Source organism: Lipotes vexillifer, unplaced genomic scaffold, assembly GCF_000442215.2.
Source record: "Lipotes vexillifer unplaced genomic scaffold, Lipotes_vexillifer_v1.1 scaffold606, whole genome shotgun sequence".
NCBI lineage: Eukaryota > Metazoa > Chordata > Mammalia > Artiodactyla > Lipotidae > Lipotes > Lipotes vexillifer.
The window spans coordinates 472411-492031 of NW_006780574.1; the positions used below are offsets into that span (position 1 = coordinate 472411).

The window sequence follows — 19621 nt, forward strand, 5'->3', positions numbered from 1 at the left end:
TTTTGCTGTACGCGGGCCTCTCACTGTTGTGGCCTCTCCCGTTGTGGAGCACAGGCTCTGGACGCACAGGCTCGGTGGCCATGGCTCACGGGCCCAGCCGCTCCGCGGCATGTGGGATCTTCCTGGACTGGGGCATGAACCCATGTCCCCTGCATCGGCAGGCAGACTCTCAACCACTGCGCCACCAGGGAAGCCCCTCAGATCTCATTTCTAACCCACCCCCATTCACTTTGTTCTCTGTCTATAAAAACAAAGTCTGTTTCCTGCTTTAGTATCCTTGCATTTGTTATTCCCTTTGCCTACTATGCTCTTTACCCTAACCTGCTTGGCTGGCTCTTTTCCTTAGAGAGGCATCTCTGATCACGCTGTCAAGATGTTCCCTATACCCAACTCACTCCTTATGATAGTCATCAAAGATGTTCACAATATAGTTCAATTTTTTCCTTTTTCTGGGCACATGATAAGATGGTACTTCCTGGAAACTTTGTGGTTGGGTGTGACCAACATGATGGGGCCCCACCCCATGCAACTAGCATTGGCCAATGAATTGTGAATCAGAAGTGATGTATGTTTTTTTTCCTATATAGCACTACTCTGACCCATTTTCTTCATTGCATTTACTGCTTTCTGGATGAATCTAGTTTATGTTCTTATATAATTATTTATTAATGGGAGAGTGGTAAAGAAAACAGGCTCTAAAATTTAATTGTGTGGGCTTAAATATCATCCCTACTGCTTATCATATGTATAACCACAGACAAAGTTTCTGTTTCTGTGAAATGGGATGCTCTCAGTGAGCAGTTCTATTTATTTACGTTTAATTAAAATCAAAAGGAGCAGATAGGTGATCCTTCTTTTCACTGGCTTTTAATCAAATCTTAGATAATTTGAAGTATAAGCAAAATTGAATACCATATAAACTACCATTTATATGCAAGGTATATGGAATGGGTGACAAAGAAAGGAAAGTGTGAAACTGGTCTCCACGTTCCTCTTAGAGTCTGCTGTAGGAGTCAAGGAAAGCTCAGAATCCCTTCCACAGGGGAAAAAAAGGCATGTCAGCACGAAGCATCGTGTATAGTTTCTGAGATTTTATGAATTCCTAAGGCTTACCCATGAATCTCTTGAATCTACAAACACCAGAATAAGAGACCCAATCCTAGATAAATATATACATATATTTTTAAGTAAAATGTGTCAAAAAAAAATTACGGACATTAACAGATAAAATGTACACAGGAAGGCAATCTAGAGGAGAATTGTTTCACCATTTAGATTTGAATATTTATGATGGTATATTGTATTTCCTTCTCCAGACTATATCCTCATTTTAAAGTTGCTGTAATCTGTTTATGGTACCGCTTAATAGATAGTCCACAAAAGTTTGGACATGTGTAGTTTAAGAAAAAAAAGAAGGAAAGAAAAGCCTCAGGGAAATACCACATTTGTATTTAAATTTATAAGATAAATGTTTATTTAGAATAAGAAAACAAATGAGTATATTCACTTATGAAGCACAAATAGATAAACAAAACAATACCAAGCAAAGCGAAGAAATGCAAATAGAATTTTAAAAATCTCAAACAGTAGTAGCATGCTCTCTGCCTTCATAGATTCTGCTTTGATCTGTGTGACCACAACTTATTTTCTTCTGTAAATAATATTGAGCTAAAAGACTACAAGTCTATATGTAAAGTTACCATATTGCTGGATCAGGAGAAGCATTTCCTTCTCCCAAAGCAACAATTTCTATTTTGCAAGTCTCTTTTTGAATCGGGTTTTTCTTTCCAGATTTCTAAGTTTACATAATCTCCTTGAGAATTTCCCATTAAATCACTGAGTTAATTGTTGAGGAACATAACTCAAAAGAACTAGATCTTTGAAACCAAGTCCAAAATATGTTTAGAAGAGGCAAAGCATTGTACTCACAATAATTAGTGAAACATGGAATTCCTCCCATTACTGCCCACATTTTTGAGGCAACATTGACCTTGGAGAAATAAAAGATGAGGAGAGGAATGAATGTATGGAATAGAATTTGGCATATACTGTTTAATTTTATTTAGGCTACTAAAATGTTTCTAAATTAGGTCATTTTTAATGTAAAATGTGTTACTTCTCAAGTTTTCCTTACATATTACTATTTTGTTTAGTTATTTACTTAATCCTCTGTTCATTTCCAGAAGTAATCTAAGTTATAACCTGGAAAGATTAAAGGTTATAAAGAGGAAGGAACCAAACAAAGGCAAAGTAAGGATGAGTAATGTAAATAAATCTGAGGGTGAGATTCGTATAAACAAGTTCATATCATGAAAAATGATCCATAAATTTGGCTCTATATTCTTAAAAACTATTGCAAAGAGAGAAACATGATGAGTTTCAGGATTATTCACAAATAGCCATTAAAATAACTCATAAAGACGAAAAACTAATTTGTAAAGACAGTAAAGTTAGTATTAATATTAAAGTAAGAGTGAAATAAAATTTTTCCTACAGTTTCTCAGAAGTAGATAAGAAACAATAGAAAAGGGTGTTAGCAGTTGGCCCACTGCCCACCTCCACCAAGGAAAAAATCTGTTAGGGAAAAAGTAAAATATAAAGGAATATCTCTGTCTCTCTGTTATAACAGGGAGTCATTGATAAAATTCAGTCCAGCTCCATACAAAGCAGGCAGTAGTTGTTACCTTATGAGGATGCTAACCCGAGAATCTTACTTTTCAAGGAACTGGGAAAGCGAGATTTTTATAGGAAAGCTTTAGATTTTTAAAAGGTCAATAGCATGTTTACTAAATTAAACATACTGAGGGACAGATTTAATATGGGAGCTGTCAGCCTTCAACTCTTATTTTAAAGAATGTAGAAAAAATCAATAGACCATACCTTCTATTCTTTACTAAGTATTTGGAATCACTGGGTGAGAATAACCTGAAATACAACTTTTGTATGTTATTGGTTGAGCTCATACAACAGGTTATAAAATTCAACTGAGCCAAAGTTTGTTTAGTTTTGTTTTCTTGGAAAGTTAAGTACTAGGAAAAAGAACCAAAGGCCATTCGCTGCTGTATGGAAGTTGTCTTCTTCATCATAGAATTACTTAGAGAGCTGAAAACGCCTTAGAACTCCATTTGATTTGTCTTCTTTTTTCTTCTTGGATACTGAAATCACATAGGATTTTCAAGTTACCTTTAAAAAGATCCCAAGTTTAAAGGCTTCACAGTATATTGTTTGTGAAACCAGTCTCAACATTCTTTACCACTGTAGTAGTTAAGTTGTACTGCTAAATAGGGCACTCTGCATATACTCAATTAAATATGGTAGGAAGTGGCTATATCACATTTCATATATATCATCCAAATGTGCAGACACTCTACCATCTTTATTGATTGTGTCTACGCACCCAAGTATTTTGTTACATCATGAAGACTCTATATATCCGAAGTCAGAATAATTTGGATGATTAGGAAAGTAGAAAAAGTCTCTGTTTTTGGAAAGGACTTCAATACCAGCCTAAACTTAGCCCCTTCTCTTTAAATCGGGTATAATTACTATGTGTTCTTAGGAGTAGCTACTTTTGGAAATTAGGTTTTCAGTGAATTGGAATTCCTATTTTCTACCAACAGAACTTTTTTACTCTTACTTCAGTGGGGATCCTTTTTATCTCTTTTTTTAGTTAGGTGTTATTTCAGCATTACTACTTGAAGAATACTTGGGCAGTAGAAGCAAGTCTATTCTGTGCATCTTTAAAATATTGTATCAACTGACATAGTTGTTGAAATTATTTAAATAAACAAATCAGGAAATGAACTATTTATATCATAGAAAATAACAACAAAAAATGTTAGTGAACATAATCATTTACACATATCCAATTTATTCCTCCCAACAACCCTGCAGGCTCTCTACTTTCCATGTGAACAAACAGAGGTCTCAGAAGATTAAGTAGCTGCCTTGGTGATAGAAGTGTTATTATTAGCTTTGACCTTAATTTAGTCTAATCCTAACTCATAACCACATGATTCTGTTGATCTGAAGCAAACTGACTGACAGATATTTCTCCGGTGAAGATGAGGTTATTCAGGATCAGCAGAAAATCTCAATTTAGGGTGTGAAACACTGGTGAGCTGTGTGCAAGTTCCCACATGGGAAGGGAAAGAGAACACTTTTATAGAAAGGAAATGAAATTTGGGAGGGCTATAGTAAACAAAGAGTCCAAGGATTTTCATTGACAGAGTCCTTTCCTGGAAAGAAGTGTCATTATTCTCCTGCTGGGCTTTACTGTCATTGCAGGATATGAGAGCTTTCCCTTCTGGTCTCTCACCTCTATTTAATTGAGGATTCTTGTTATTAATTTTTTTTTTACATTTTTATCTTTTGATTAAGATCTTTTGCTGAAAGCATCACTGATCAAGAGTCAGATTTTCTAGTTTCAGTGGCTTTTTGCCCCTCAGTGTCAGGAAAGACCATTTCCAGTAGTGTCTCAGACTGGAAACCTAGTAAGGTCACATTTAAGTAACAAGGAGGGGCAGGAGGGAGAACTCTCAGGCACTTTTTATTTAAAGTCCATACGTTATCAAGATCATTGACCCTGGAGATCATCTGAATCTTTATGTCAGCGTCGAAGGTTGGTGACAAACTTCCAACAGGCCTGGTATAGATAACTTGGGAAAGCTGTGTCTTCAGATGTCGACTGCCTCAACTTCCGAAAAGTATTTCCTTTCAGGTCACTGAATGATGTGCAGGTCCAGTCAGGATTCTGCACCTTCTTTAGGTGCGTCACGTGAATCAAGAGTCTATTCCTTGGAGTTTGGTGGCACAAGTGTTAGTTAACAGCACTTAGTATGGTCTTTCCAGCAAGGTTGAGGGAAATTCTTCTGGTAGTGTCTTTTCCAATAGACAAAATCTCCAGGTTCCAAGGTATTTGTCTCCCAAGGGCACACTGAAAAGATTGCTCTACCAAAGCTTGGTTATTTTTAATAGAAGCAAGCAGGCCTTTTCAATACTACAGTATCTCTCCTTTTATAAGTTATGGATAAAAAAAGCAGGAGTCAAGTTCATCGGGCATCCTGTGACTATCTCAAAGGGTGAAAGTTTATGAATTCCCAAAAGGATGGATCTGAAATTTAAAAGGACCAATGGCAGTGCTTTTGGCCAAGGTATTTGGAGGACCTCTACAAATTTTGCCAGTTGGTAATAATAAATGTCATTAGTGTGTTCAACTATACTTGAGGATTGAGGGTTGTAACCATAGTGAAAGTGTTGTAAAACCAGCCAAACATCACAGACTTGTCAAAGCACCTGGCCCTTAAAATGGATTCCCAGATTGCTATAAAGTTTGAGAGGAGCTCCTCCAAGTAGGGGTAATCTTTCCCAAAAGGAATTTAGCCACAGAAAAGGCAATAGCCTGTCTGTGAGGGAAGGCTTCAGTCCAGTGGGAAAACATACAGACTGTGACTGAAACATATTTATATCCATGAGATGGAGGAAGTTGTATGAAATCCGTCTTCCAGACTTTGAATTGTCCATTAGACAGTTTAAAATATCCAGGAGCAGTACAAATAGGCTTCCCTGGATTGTACTTCAGACAAGTAGGACAAGTGAGGTAGGCACTTTTTGCAGCCTTGCTAATGTTTCCCCAACAATATTGATTCATCATTTTGTCAACAGACCAATAGTTTAGTGTATGTAGTATGATGAGGAGTGGGGATTTTAGAGTCTCTGGTAGTACTGAGTTATTTGGTCCAAACCAGAGCTTTCTCTTTTTTCCAAAGAAACGATTGTTAAATTTCCAATCTTGTTTTTCCTTTTCTGAGTCCCATTGTTAGGCTTCTGTAGTCAGTTTTTCTAAATTATCATTTGGGGAGATGTCCCTTTGGATAATGACAGAGGTTTGGCTACTGTTGGTCCCTTTAAGGACAGCATTCCTTGCAGAAATATAAGCAAGGTGATTTCCCTTCATTTCCAGAGAGTCAATTTTAGCCTGCATCGGAATCTTAATGATAGCTAAAATGGAAGGTAAAAGTATTGTGTTCAATAATTCCTGAACATAAGGACTATTTTTAATTTTATTTCCACTGGAAATAAGGAAGCAACATTCCACAACATTCCAAAATCAATGAGCTACTCTGAAAACATATCTCTATCAGTATAAACACTGGCACTTTTGTCCTTGACTAAAGTACAAGCCCGTGTAAGGGTGTGTAATTTATGCCTATTGGGCCAAAGTAGTCATAAGTAAAGACACTGCCTTAACAACATCGAAAGGAGTTATAATAACAGAACCACCACAGTATTTGTCATTGTTACCTTTTAAACAAGAACCATCAGTGAACCATGAGAAGTCAACACTACCCAGTGGAATTTCCTGTAGATCATTACAAGGAGTCAGGAGGTTGTCTGTCAACATTAAGCAGTCATGAAGGACATTGTTGGTGACAGAAGGGAGAAGAGAAGCCCGGTTAAAGTTATTATCATGTAAAAGAGTTACATGAAGGACAGATAACAAAGGGACTTCACGGGATATGAGGCAGCTAGCTGAGAAGTGTTGAGTATGATGAGAATTCAGGTTGAACTTCTACTGCATGAGGTACAAAAGTGATTGAAGGACATCCCACAATTTTCTCAGTGGCTTTAACAGAAAGGGCAGTGGCTGCAGTGATTCTAAGGCAAGGAAGTGGCTGCAGTGATTCTAATACATGTGCCACAGGGTCCAGCTGCTGGCTATAATACCCTGTGCATGGATGGTTGTCGCCAAGTTTTTGGTGAGTACCCCAAAGTTATTCCCTTTTCTTGTCATCTATGAAAGAGTAAAAGGGAATCTGATAATAAGGAAGCCCAAAGGCAGGTAGGTTCATCAAACTCTCCTTTAGAGCCTTGAGGGCTATATCAATCAGTTCTTCCCACAAAACTGGTTAGGTGGTTGTTATTGTTGAGAAAAACATAAGAAATTTGGCTTTAAAAGAGAAATTTGGAATCCAATTTCAGCAATAACCAACTGGTCTGAGAAAACTTCACAGTAGCCCTTAGTCTGGGGTTTTGGGAAACTTGGGACACGATGAAGTGTATCTGGATCTAGGTGTAGCCCTTGTTCTGATATTGGATGACTAAAATATTGAACCTGGGTTTGGGCAAACTGCAATTTTTCTTTGGCGACCTTAAGTCCTTTTAAGGCCAAAAGCTTTATTAAGTGGACACTGCCTTCCCGTGAAGAGACTTAAGAAGGAGGGCAAAGAAGCAAATCATCCACATATTGCAGCAAAGTAAAACCCTTAGAGAACTTTATATCATTCATACCGGCCTTCAAGATTTGCAGAAAATAAGAAGGACTCTCAGTATATCCCTGAGGCATTACTGTCCAGGTTAACTGTTTTTTTTACTCTCAAGTAAAGGCAGAAAGGTGTTGGCTGTCTTCATCAACTGGAATATGAAAGAATGCACTGCATAAATCAGTTACAGTGAAGAATTCATTTCTGGTGGGAAAGGATGTTAGTAACATATGAGAGTTAGGAACAACAAGGTATTGAAAGATAACAGTATTGTTTACTGCTCAGAGTTCCTGAAAAAACCTCCACCTTTGGCCCTTTGCTTTTCTCACTGGTAAAATGGAGTGTTACAGGGGCTAGTACAGGAGATAATGAGGACTTGAGCCTGTATTCTTCTATTATGGGCTTTAAGGTTTTCCTTTAGGGTATTGATTAATTCTGGGAAGAGGTTTTGAGGATTCTGTTTATATTTTGATGGGAGATGCACTGTGAATTTTGCAAACATCAGTTGGAGATTTTGCCAGTAAGGAAAGTGGTAGCTGATTCAATAGGGACAAATGATCCATATTTTCAGAATCTGCTCTAGTACCATCAGAGATAGAACAAATAAAAGATGTTAGAGGGCCACTTAATTTACCTGGTTGGTTCTTTGATGACACTGTCTAGAATTGTTTTCCCCTTTTCGGAGAAAGAATTTCTGGCATACTTCTCTAAGAAGTTTCCAGCCTAATAAATGGATAGGGGTAGAGGAACTAAGGAGAAAAGGATGTGTGTCTCTCAAAGGGCCTAAACAAAAGGGAATACGTTAGGACATAGGAACCTCTTGAGGTTCATTAGAAATCCCCACTATTTGAATTGTTTTAGTACCCCAAGGCAGGGGCTGTTTTATGGTAATGGGGTTGAGCACTCAAGAGTGTGGTATCAATTAGGACTGGAAGAGATTCATCCTCTTGGAGAAATGTTTCTCCAAGCTGGTTAAGAGGGAGGATTGGGAAGAGCCCCTCCAGTTCCTCAGAGCCCACCACTGAGAATTGGAGGGTGTTGGAAAGGCTGGTTAGAGGGATGAAGGCTCTACAGCACTTAAGTTTGTAACAATCTCTTTTCTAATGCTCTGGTTCTTTGCAATAGTAGCAAAAACTACGAGGGTTTTGGGTATGTTTAGGAGCCTTCATTTGTTGGAGTTGAAGATTAACAATTTTGATGGTCTTCCTTTGAGGTGATTCATATAGAGCACAAGAAATGTGGTTTGTCAGATTAACTAAATCTGAAGTGGACATAGTTTCCCATTTCACGCTGGTCCTTTTCACTAAAAGGGAAGGATCTTAGTTCAGCCCATTAATAAACAAAGAGTTAAAAGCTACTTGCGTTAATCAACATCTGAAGGAAGACCAGAATTTTCTTTAAAGACAATCAAAAGTCAACTGTAATTTTTATGAACAGATTTGCAGATTTTGTGTGCAAGCCTGAATTTTGTTTCAGTCAACAGGCTTTGGGAAAGCCCTAGTAATTGCTCAGTAAAGTTGCCTAGCAATTTTCTGAGCCTGACACATAATAAGATAGCAGGTTGTTCTCCTGGTTGTAATGCTGGGCATCTTTCAGGATTTTCTCAATTAGCAATTTTCACTCAGTGCTGGGCCTGACCTTCACTGATGAGCATATGAAGTAGCTGATATAAGTTAGAGAAACCTGGTTGGTGAGTTTGAGTGATTATATTAAATTCCTCAGCAAAACTATGAGGATCTTTGGTTACTTTGGGAAAATCTTTGACTATGGCTCACAGTTCAGCTTAGTTCAGGGAGTATAAGATATTAAAGATTTAGCCTCTGGACCTTCAGAAGGCTTAATTTTAAAGAAACATGTTCTGACAGGTTCAGAGGAAAAGGGAAGTTTGGCCAGAGATTGAGTATGGGGGGATTGAGGGTACAGTGGAGGCATAGGCAGCATAGAAAGGAAGGAGGGAGATGGCACCAGAGGTGGAGCCTGAGACAAAGACGCCAAGGAAGAAGAGCCTGAGGCTTTGAGAGCCACTTTATCTTTCTTTCAACATTTCTTTTCCTCAGTTAATCTTAAAATCTTATTTTGCAGAGAGGCAATTTTAGAGTCCTGAGTATATTGGGAAGCCTCAAAATACCAATTGAAATAAGCATTCCACTCAGTTCTGGAAATTTTTGAGCTATTGTAGCCCAATTTGGTTTTAAGGAAATTAAGTTTGGGGATTTCTGAAATTCCCCATAACAGCCATTGATATTCTAAATTGCATTTGGTCAGGTTGGTCCATTTAGTTAGTGCCCATGAGGAAGGACTGTGGCTTTTAAACATAAAATTGACCAGAGTCCCTATAACGGAGGAGGCCTTCAAAACACTTAGATAACTGGAGTCTCATTTCCTAGAGGTTTTTCCTCTAGAGTAAAGAACAATTTTCAAACAGCTTAAACAGCTTACAGCACAACTGGTTCGATTCAGACAGCTTGTAAGACAATCCCAGCCAATTCAAAGGAAACAGCTTAAAGGAGCCAGGCCAAAGGCTTTTTCAGCCAGTTTCCAGAGAATCGTCCTTTCAAAAGAATAGGCCAAAGGCTGAAAAACCTGGCACTGTTGCAGAGAACCCCTGTTTTCAGAGGAATGGGTCAAAGATTAGCCAGCTTCAGGTGAAGCAGTTCCTGTTCCGAAGGGAATACGCAAAGCTAACCAGTTTCAGTGAAAGAGTCTGATATCAAAATCAGACCTAAGTGCCGAACAAGTACTCACATGCAGAACAAGGCCTTAACCAGAAAGACAAAAGCTTTAAGTAGATTCTAAATAAAGCCTGGAGAGCTTCAGATGGAAAGAGGGTGTGAGTTTGGATCTAAGAGAAAGACTTGCCTTTAAACTCCAGGGACAGCAGGAAAAGCAGTGAGCAACAATAGACTCAGCTGTGGGTACTGCACCTGTATATTCACCAGCGCCGGAGCCATCGAGAGTCTTCTCTGGTCCCCATATGGGCCACCAAAATGTTGACCTAAAACAAATAGAGTGCCAGATATTTCTCCAGCAAAGACTGGTATATTTGGGATTGGCAAAGAATTGCAATTTGGAGTCTGCACCATGGTGAGCTATGTGCAAGTTCCCTCACAGCAAGGAAAAAGGAATGCTTTTATAGACAGTAAAAAAGGAAGATGCGAGGGCTCCAGTAAACAATGAGTCCATGGATTTTCATAGGCTGAGTCCTTGACAGGAAAGAAGAGTCTTTCTTCTTCCTGTTGGGCTCTGCTACAGCTGCAGGGTGTAAGAGATCTCCCCTTCTGGTCTCCCAACTCTGCTTAACTGAGGTTTCTGTTTATTGTTAGTTTTACAATTCCTACCTAATCAGCTCATTAAGTAATGAGAAACTCACCTGGACTTGCTTCAACTTTATAGTGATGTAGAATAATTGCTTTTATAGATATAATGTAAATTAATTGTTGGCTATAGCTACCTGAGATGCACAATAAACTTGTTATGTTAAAACTTTGGTCTAGAAAAATGTATACTAAAATATTTACTTTACAACAGTATTTGGAGATTCTGGTTATTATATCTCATAATATTAGATATTAATACAAATTTAATGTACTGCCGATTACAGTCATATTTTTCAACTGTTATACTCTAAAAGCATCTATATGCCCAACATTTATTTTTCCTTATTCTTGTTTATGCTTACCTACAAAATTTAACCTATATTTTTAGTCATCAGGTTTTGAGTGATAATGTTATCTGGGCACTATGTGAATTATTAATTGATAAATTGACTTTGATTGCATAGTGCCTCATAAAATTCTTTTGTGTCTGTTCTGATTCTAAACTTGAAATCTTATGTCCTGAATAATTTTTTTAATTATCTGAGGGTTTTGTTTTTCAACATTTTGGACATTATTCTTCAAAGATTTTGTTAGTCAGAATGTACTTCTTATTTTCTTTTTGGTTGTTTACCTGTTACCAGTGTGAAAGAAATTATCTAAAGAGATGTCACAAGATCAACAAAAGTCTAAACATTTGGAGTAGAATATGAAATCTCTTTTATGTGCTATAGAGAAAATACCTTCAACAATCACACTGATACTAATTAAAATCACAACAGAATATCCACGTACTATCTTACTGCTCTTTCTTTTTTTTCCTAACATTCATCACTTTTAGGAATTTTGTGGGAGGCAAGGACTATTTTCTCTAATTATTAAAGTTTCTAAAACAAATTTGAAAATACTAGAGAGTATTGCAGCTATTAAACAATAAAGTAAAAATAGATTCTCTCTAGGATCATTATAATTCTTAAAGAAGGAAAAAAATTGAAAAAAAATATTATCAAGTAAAATCATAATTCCTCTCTTGTCTTCCTCTCTCTGCCTCTCTTCCTCATTTCAATTTAAGAGATTCGTTCTCCTGCTGGTTGTAATGGGAATGAATTTCAATGTCACCCTGATGGAAATTGCATTCCTGATCTGTGGCGCTGTGATGGGGAAAAAGACTGTGAAGATGGTAGTGATGAAAAAGGCTGCAGTGGTACCTTACGATTGTGTGATCACAAAACCAAGTTTTCCTGTCGGAGTACAGGTAAGCAGAACACTAGGTTCAACTTCTACCTCAGGCCTGCTTCCTTGATGTAGGTTCCTTTGGGGCCCTCCTCAATCCATATCTCACCTTTATAAAAAGTATCCTTGTGTTTCTAGTAGGTTTGCTCACATTCTGTACATGACAGTAATAGTAGGTAACATTTATTGAGAACTATCTGTGGACTTGGCACAGTTCTAAGAATGTTCTCTGCATGAACTCATTTCATCATGCTGATTCACAATGAGAAAACTGAGGCGGAGAGCAGTTTTTAACTTTCTCAAATTAAAAAGTCAAAAGAATTTTTAACTTGCTGGCTCACAGAGCCAGCATGGAAGAAATGGGATTTGAAACCAGGCAGTCTGGATTCAGAGTCTGGAATTTCACAGTCCAGAAAGAGACATGTGTGCTAAACCCACTTACAGCATCCCCCTTTTCATAGATAAATCCTTACCATAAAATTTATGGAAGAAGACTAGGGAAAAAAAGGCATAATTATATGCATTTATTTTCGACCAGTTTCTTAAATTTTATTGTGCTGTCGCTAGACTCCATTAAGATGAAAGTGATGACTTTCAAATCATTCAAACCTTTGATTTGTTTTTAGAGTCACTGAAGCTTTTTTAAATGTTATTCTAATATTATGATGTTTCCATGTTGTTTTTCTCCATACAGAAGGTGCTACCTAACATGAAAAACTCACTTATTTACTTCCTTCTCTATGCCAGATGATGAGCTGAAGTTTAGAGAATTAACTATTGTAGTATAATTTGTGAAATGATTGGTATCATTATCCAAATAACCCATGGAAAGAATTTTCTGTAGATTTTAGGATACATTCTGGAATCATCTCTGGGAGTTCTTCTTAATGTGAAATTGCTTCCAAATTGCTTAATCAGGAATTCTTGGTGATACATTTTGCCCTTTATTAAGTATTTCAACCAAAAGATAGAAATGAAAAGTTATCACAGCTGTAAACAGATACTCTAGGAACCTCATGGCCCATGAGCATTTAAAGATATAAAAAGGAATTGTGTTTCTTTTCTTAAACACACCTCCTGGGTATAATTAAGCCTGTAAATAAGAGTTAAAGAAATAAATATAAGCTAACATGGACATAGGTAAATAAATAATCCTGAGGCCTACTCCTAGTGAGGGAGTTGTATTTTCAAATGATTATTTTTCCAACAATATTTTTAACAGGTAACTCTTTTCAATTATTACATAAAGATTCTTAGTTTGGGAGTTATTGGTTAGAAGAATGTGACTTTGAGTTTAGAAATTATCATAATGGAACATTTTATATTAGTTGAAAATCAATAGATGAATAACTTGTTAAATGAATGAATTATTAACTAAATAAGCAAGTTTTTATTTAACAGGCTAATTCTAATGCCAAAGAGCCAATTATTTGACTCAGGCTAACATTATTTTAAGTGCATATTTTTTCTCCTGTTGCTTCTGGCATTTGTTTGATTGGACTAATGCTGAAATATATCAGATAACAATCTTTAACAGGTATACGACTAAGGAGCTAGCAAGGCTATAGGAAAACAACATAAAAATATTAATTTACTTGGAAAATCCTGAGCTAAAACTAACTGAATATGCTATCAAGATTTAGCAAATTTAGAGGTAAAACCAGGCTGAAATTTCCTTATGAAGAAAGAAATTATAAATGCCTTCATAATAAAGTAATTTCTAAAAGTTGTATGTTAGTAAAAACTGATATGAACTGTCTATGACAGAAAACATAGAGAGAAAACATATAAATAATAAATAACAGGGTTAAGTAAAGTTAATAGAAAATTTCAAGTGATTGTGATTTATCTTGTATGTGTGTATTGGTATTTTGCAATGAACTTATGAAACAGCTTTTTCTGAATATGACTCAACTTAAAAATAAACCTGAATTACGATGAAGATGGCTGATGTAGGGAGGAAAAAACCTTTTCCTCTACCCACACAGAGGGGACAAGACAATGGAAAAGGACTTTGAGTTTATAGGGATGGCAAATTGTGGAAAGGTAAATATATGGGAAAACTAATGGAAGATAAAGGCTAGTTAATAACATTTGTGTAGGTCCATTTTGATACTGACTTCCCATCATCTTCATGGCCTTAGAACTTCCCTGAGAAAGTATTTTATGGCACTTCTCATTTCTCAAAAGTTTATGCTTTTAGTCAGATAGGGGAAGCTACAACAAGACTTCTTTCTGCATCTACTGAATCTCAAATGCTTCAGCTCAAAAGAATCCTTATGATAAAGTGTCATATTTCGGAAGTAGTGTATTTTGATCCCACACAGTGGATATCTTTGGAGAATTGGATCCTGAGAGACATTTTTATGCATGTTGATTTGGGATTTGAGTTATCCACTTAATAATGTTAAGATGTTTGTATCAAATGGTCATCACTGTAAACCAAAATTTAATATTAAAAAGCAGAACTGCAATAAAACTCATGTTGCATTGTAAAAGGGAAACGTGGTATAACATAGTGACTATAATTGATGATACTGTATTGTATAACTGAAATTTGCTAAGAGTGGAACTTAAGTGTTCTCACAATAAATGAATGAATGAATGAATAAATATCCACAGAATGTGAAAGGTAGTAATTTAACCATTGATCTGCTTCTAATTTAATCCCTGGCTTAAATATAGTAAAGCAAAATGTATCAAACTACTTGAGGAGTAATAATTCACAATGTATGAATATTTATGAACATTGCAGATATTAAAGTGAACCACAAATATACACATTGGATTAAAAATATGTACACATCTATAATCTTTGTGATTTTTTGTTTGTTTGTTTTTGTTTTTGTTTTTTGCGGTACATGGGCCTCTCACTGTCGTGGCCTCTCCCACTGCGGAGCACAGGCTCCAGATGCGCAGGCTCAGCGGCCATGGCTCACGGGCCCAGCCGCTCCGCGGCATGCGGGATCCTCCCGGACCGGGGCACGATCCCGTGCTCCCCGCGCCGGCAGGCGGACTCTCAACCACTGCGCCACCAGGGAAGCCCTGTGATATTTTTAAGTTTAATTAAATTCTCAGCTTTACAAGCTAAAAGACCTTTAAACTATTCAAGATGTTGAATTCAGAGTTCATATTTATTTTTTAAAAACTTCTGAATACTAGCTTGAGCATTTAAAAGTTTTCAGGGCAATCAATTTATATTTGTTGGTTACAATGGCTTTTATACATAAATTGCTATCATTAGTATAAAAACATAGGCACATTACTGTTTCTTTATTCCAATGAAGGAAAGAATGAGGGCTAAATTAAGTTAAAGTACAATTCAACCATTATCATCTTAGAGTCTCTAATCTCAGAGGGTCTATCTTTGACCAAGAACTATACTCTCCCACATCTGGTCTCTCACAAATTGCAGTTAGGGTGACCTTTGAACAGCAGGGGTTTGAACTACATCCATTTATATGCAAAATTTTAAAAATAAATATATTGGAAACTTTTTTGGAGATTGGCAAGAATTTGAAAAAACAAAGGAACCACATAGCCTAGAAATATTGAAAAAAATTAATTAAAAGGTACATCATGAATGCATAAAATGTATGTAGATACTTGTCTATTTTATCTATTGCTACCATAAAATCTACACAAATCTATTATAAAAAGTTAAAATTTATCAAAACTTACAAACACTTAACATATCAGACATGGTGCCATTTGCAGTCAACAGAAGTCTAAACAAATGTAAAGATACAGTATTAAATAACTGCAAAAAGTTAACTGTAGTACTTATTGTAATAATTTTGTAGCTACCTCCTGCTGCTATTTCAGTGAGCTCAAGTGTTGCTAGCATCTGCTTAAAACGTCATGTGACACTAATCATCTCCAGGTGAGCAGTTTATCTCTCCAGTAAACTGCATATCGAAAAAAAAAGTGATCTCTTTTGGTTCTTGCGTATTTTTCATCATGTTTAGCACAATGCCATAAACCTTGAATAACACCATGGGACCCATATGAAGTGCCACTGTTGATGCTGGAAGTGCTCCCAAGAAGCAGAGAAAAGTCATGACATTACAAGAAAAAGTTGAATTGATTAATATATACTGTAGATTGAGGTCTGGAGTGGCGGTTGCCCATCATTTCAAGATAATGAATCCAGCATAAGGACCATTGTAAGAGAAGAAAAGGAAATTTGTGAAGCCATTGCTGCAGCTATGCCAGCAGGTGTGAAAACCTTGCACTTTTTCTGAAATACCTTTATATCTTGTATTGAAAATGCAGCTTTTATGTGACTGTACCATTGCTATAAGAAAGGTATACCTAAAGACTCTAATATGATTTGAGAAAAAGTGAAGTCATTTTATGACAACTTAAAGCAAAAGGAAAGTGAAGGATCTAAAGGTGGAGAATTTAATGCCAGCAAAGGATGGTTTGATAATTTTAGTAAGAGGCTTGGCTTTAAAAAATGTCAGTATAACAGGAGAAGCAGCTTCTGCCAACCAAGAGGTAGCAGATGAGTTACAGATGCCATTAAGAAAATCATTGAGAAGAAAGGCTATCTGCCTGAATGGGTTTTTAATTCAGACAAAAGTGCCCTACTCTGGAAAAAAAAAAATCCACAAAGGACATTTATTAGTAAGGAAGAGAAGTGAGCACCAGGATTTAAATCAGAAAGGGATAGGCTAACTTTACTGGTCTGTTCAAATGCAGCAGGGCTTATGATCAGGACTGCCCTTATCTATAAAGCTGCAAACCCCTGAGCCTTGAGGGGAAAAGTAAATACCAGCTGGTCAATCTTCTGGTTGTACAAAAAGAAGGCCTCGACAAAGAGAAACACTTTCCTGGACTGGTTTCATTAATCCTTTGCCCCTGAAGTCAGGAAGTACCTTGCAGTAAGGGACTGCCTTTTAAAGTTCTTTTGATGTTGGACAATGTCCCCTGGCCACCCAGAACCCCATGAATTCAACACTGAATGTGTCAAACTGGTTTATTTACCCCCAAACAATATGTCTCTAATTCAGCACCTAGATCAGTGAGTCATAGGCCCTTTAAGGCTCATTACACAAAATGAGCCTTTTCCTTTTCTCAAAGGAAAGTATTGTCAACGCTATGGAAGAGGACCCCAACAGAGAGAACATCATGAAAGTCTGGAAGGATTACACCATTGAAGATGCCATCATTATTACAGAAAAGGCTGTGAAAGCCATCAAACCCGAAACAATAAATGGCTGCTGGAGAAACTGTGTCCAGATGTTGTGCATGACTTCACAGGATTTGCAGGAGAGCCAATCAAGGAAATTATGAAAGAGACTGTAGATATGGCAGAACAGGTTGGTTGTGGGGAGTGAAGGGTTTTAAGATATGGATCTTGAAGAAATTCAAGAACTAATAGACACCATACCAGAGGAATTAACAAAATACAACTTGATGGAGATGAATGCTTCTGAACTAGTGCCAGATGATAAGGAAGAAGACTGAGAAGAAGCAGTGCCAGGAAAAAGCTAACATTAGGCAGTTTGGCAGAAGGGTTACAATTATTCAAGATGCTTTTGGCTTCTTTTATGGCATGAACCCTTCTACGATACAGGCACTAAAACAAAAGCAAATGATAGAAGAAGAATTAGTACCATATAGAAACATTTTTAGAGTATTGAAAGAGCGTAAAAGAGAGAAATTACAGTGTATTTCTGCAAAGTTACAGAGAGTGTGCCTGCCTCTCTCGCCTCCCCTTCAACCTCCTCCACCTCTGCCTCTACCCCTGAGACAGCAACACCATCTTCTCCTTTCCTCCCCCCTTCTCAGCCTACTCAACATGAAGATGACAAGAATGAAGGCTCTTATGATGGTCTGTTTCCACTTAATAAATAGTAAATAATCATCATGTCCTACTATTAATAAACTTATCTGCTGTATGGTATATGTGTGTGAGTGTCTTTGTGTAAAAATCTAATAACTGTGCAGCAAGAACTGTATGATAAGTTTTTGTGTCATCATCATTATTATCACCTAAGTATTCATGATGTAGAACATCATGTGCAAGATTTGTATTGAAGTGGATAGCCTATCCTAACAGAGATATAAAGTGAGTGATATGTAACATAAAATTAATAATGTGTTAGTTTTCCTAATGTTTTATAACTTTGCTTTCAAAGAATCATATTACTGTACAGTATGCCTCTTTCTCTCATCATTGGAGAAAGCCTATTATCACAGGTATTTTTTTTTTAATGTAATGATGTTTGTAATGCTGTAATCTGAATATGACTGTAATACTATATGCCATAAAAAATTTATAACAATTCATCCATTAGTGTATACCTGGGCTACCATGAAGTAATCATATTGCTGCTTCTTCATTATCAGTGCATGAATTATTATACCTGTAAATATAAATCTCATTCACATTATTTTTTTCATTTTTGATGTCTAGTGTTAGTAACACATATAAAATCTACAGTATTTTGTATCATATAAGACAATATTGATGTAGGCACTGACAGATGATTCATCTTGTGAATAGACAACATAATCTTATGGTATTGATAAGGTAGGTACTGTAAACGTATTTTCTCTTATGATTTTCCTTAATAACATTTTCCTTTATCTAGCCTACTTTATTATAAGAATACAGTGTATAATACACATATCATACAAGATATATGTTAAGGTTTCCAGTCAACAGTAGGTGATCAGTAATTAACTTTGGGGGGAGTCAAAGGTTAAACTTGGATTTTCAACTGTGCCCCTAACCACCTCGTTTTTTGAGGATCAACTGTATATTATAGTCAGGGAATCAGGGGAGGAAAGTCCTTCTCTCATGGAAAAGAAACTCAGAAATGCCATTCTTCAGAATGGGAAAATAAATGAAACCTTTGACATTATACATTGATGACAAGATTATAAGGAAAATAGGGCCCCCAGCTGTTAGTAGAAATGTTAATTTGATCTAGCCTTCCCACTTCTAGAATTCATATAAAGAACAGCAGGAGTATATACAGATGTAGAAGATCTGAAGAATTACTGTTTAGATCAAATTAATAAAAATATAACTCTGTTTTTAGAAGGCCAAAAACAAACCTTCTTTTACAAGGTTCAGGAAATATTTTTTAAATGAGCATTTATTGTCACAACTTCAATAAATTCCAAGAAATAGAAATAAAGCAGGCAGAATTCTCTGATTATCATATAATAAACCCATAATTATGAAACATAAACCACTCTTCTGCTTAGAAATTAAATAATAAAATAAAACATTTTTTATCTTAATTCTAGGGGGAATCAAACTAAACTTGTAGAACTTTTACAAAATAAAGATATATACTTATCAGAATATATTGAATATAAATAAAGCATTGCTCATGAGAAAAATCATAACTTTCTAAATTTATATGCAGTGTCACAAAACTCTCAATGTATTTTTAATCTTTAACAATTTCAGAAGTATAAATACTGTAAATTTACAAAAGACATCATTTGAAATTTTAGTTATTGTTAACATATATTTAGTTTTATGAATCCTGGATAATACATTTTTAAGTTTGGTTCTAGTAGTTTTCCTCTTTACTTAGAAGGGCTGAACTAAAAATATATTTAAAATGTTATATTCAAAATTTATAGAATTATATATAACTAAAACTCAATTTACAAAATTATAAGTAATTGACATAAACTTTTAAATGATTTTTATGTTTGTAGCATGTATATTTCTAAAATTATTAAAGGTTAAAACTATTCTGAGACTTTTGAGACACCTGTATTTATACTAAGTAATTAAAAAAATAGTTTTGGGACAATATGTACCAGAAACGGTGTTCACCA

General features: G+C 36.0%; 1 protein-coding gene across 1 annotated transcript in view; it reads left to right on the forward strand.

Annotated features, from left to right (window-relative positions):
* Positions 1-19621, forward strand: part of LRP1B (LDL receptor related protein 1B) — a gene marked incomplete at its 5' end in the record, with an annotated part of 1013530 nt that overhangs the window by 315734 nt on the left and 678175 nt on the right. The window contains one exon of the mRNA XM_007453725.1: positions 11649-11831. Within this exon, the coding sequence (XP_007453787.1) occupies positions 11649-11831 (183 nt within the window). The remainder of the gene's footprint in view (positions 1-11648; positions 11832-19621) is intronic.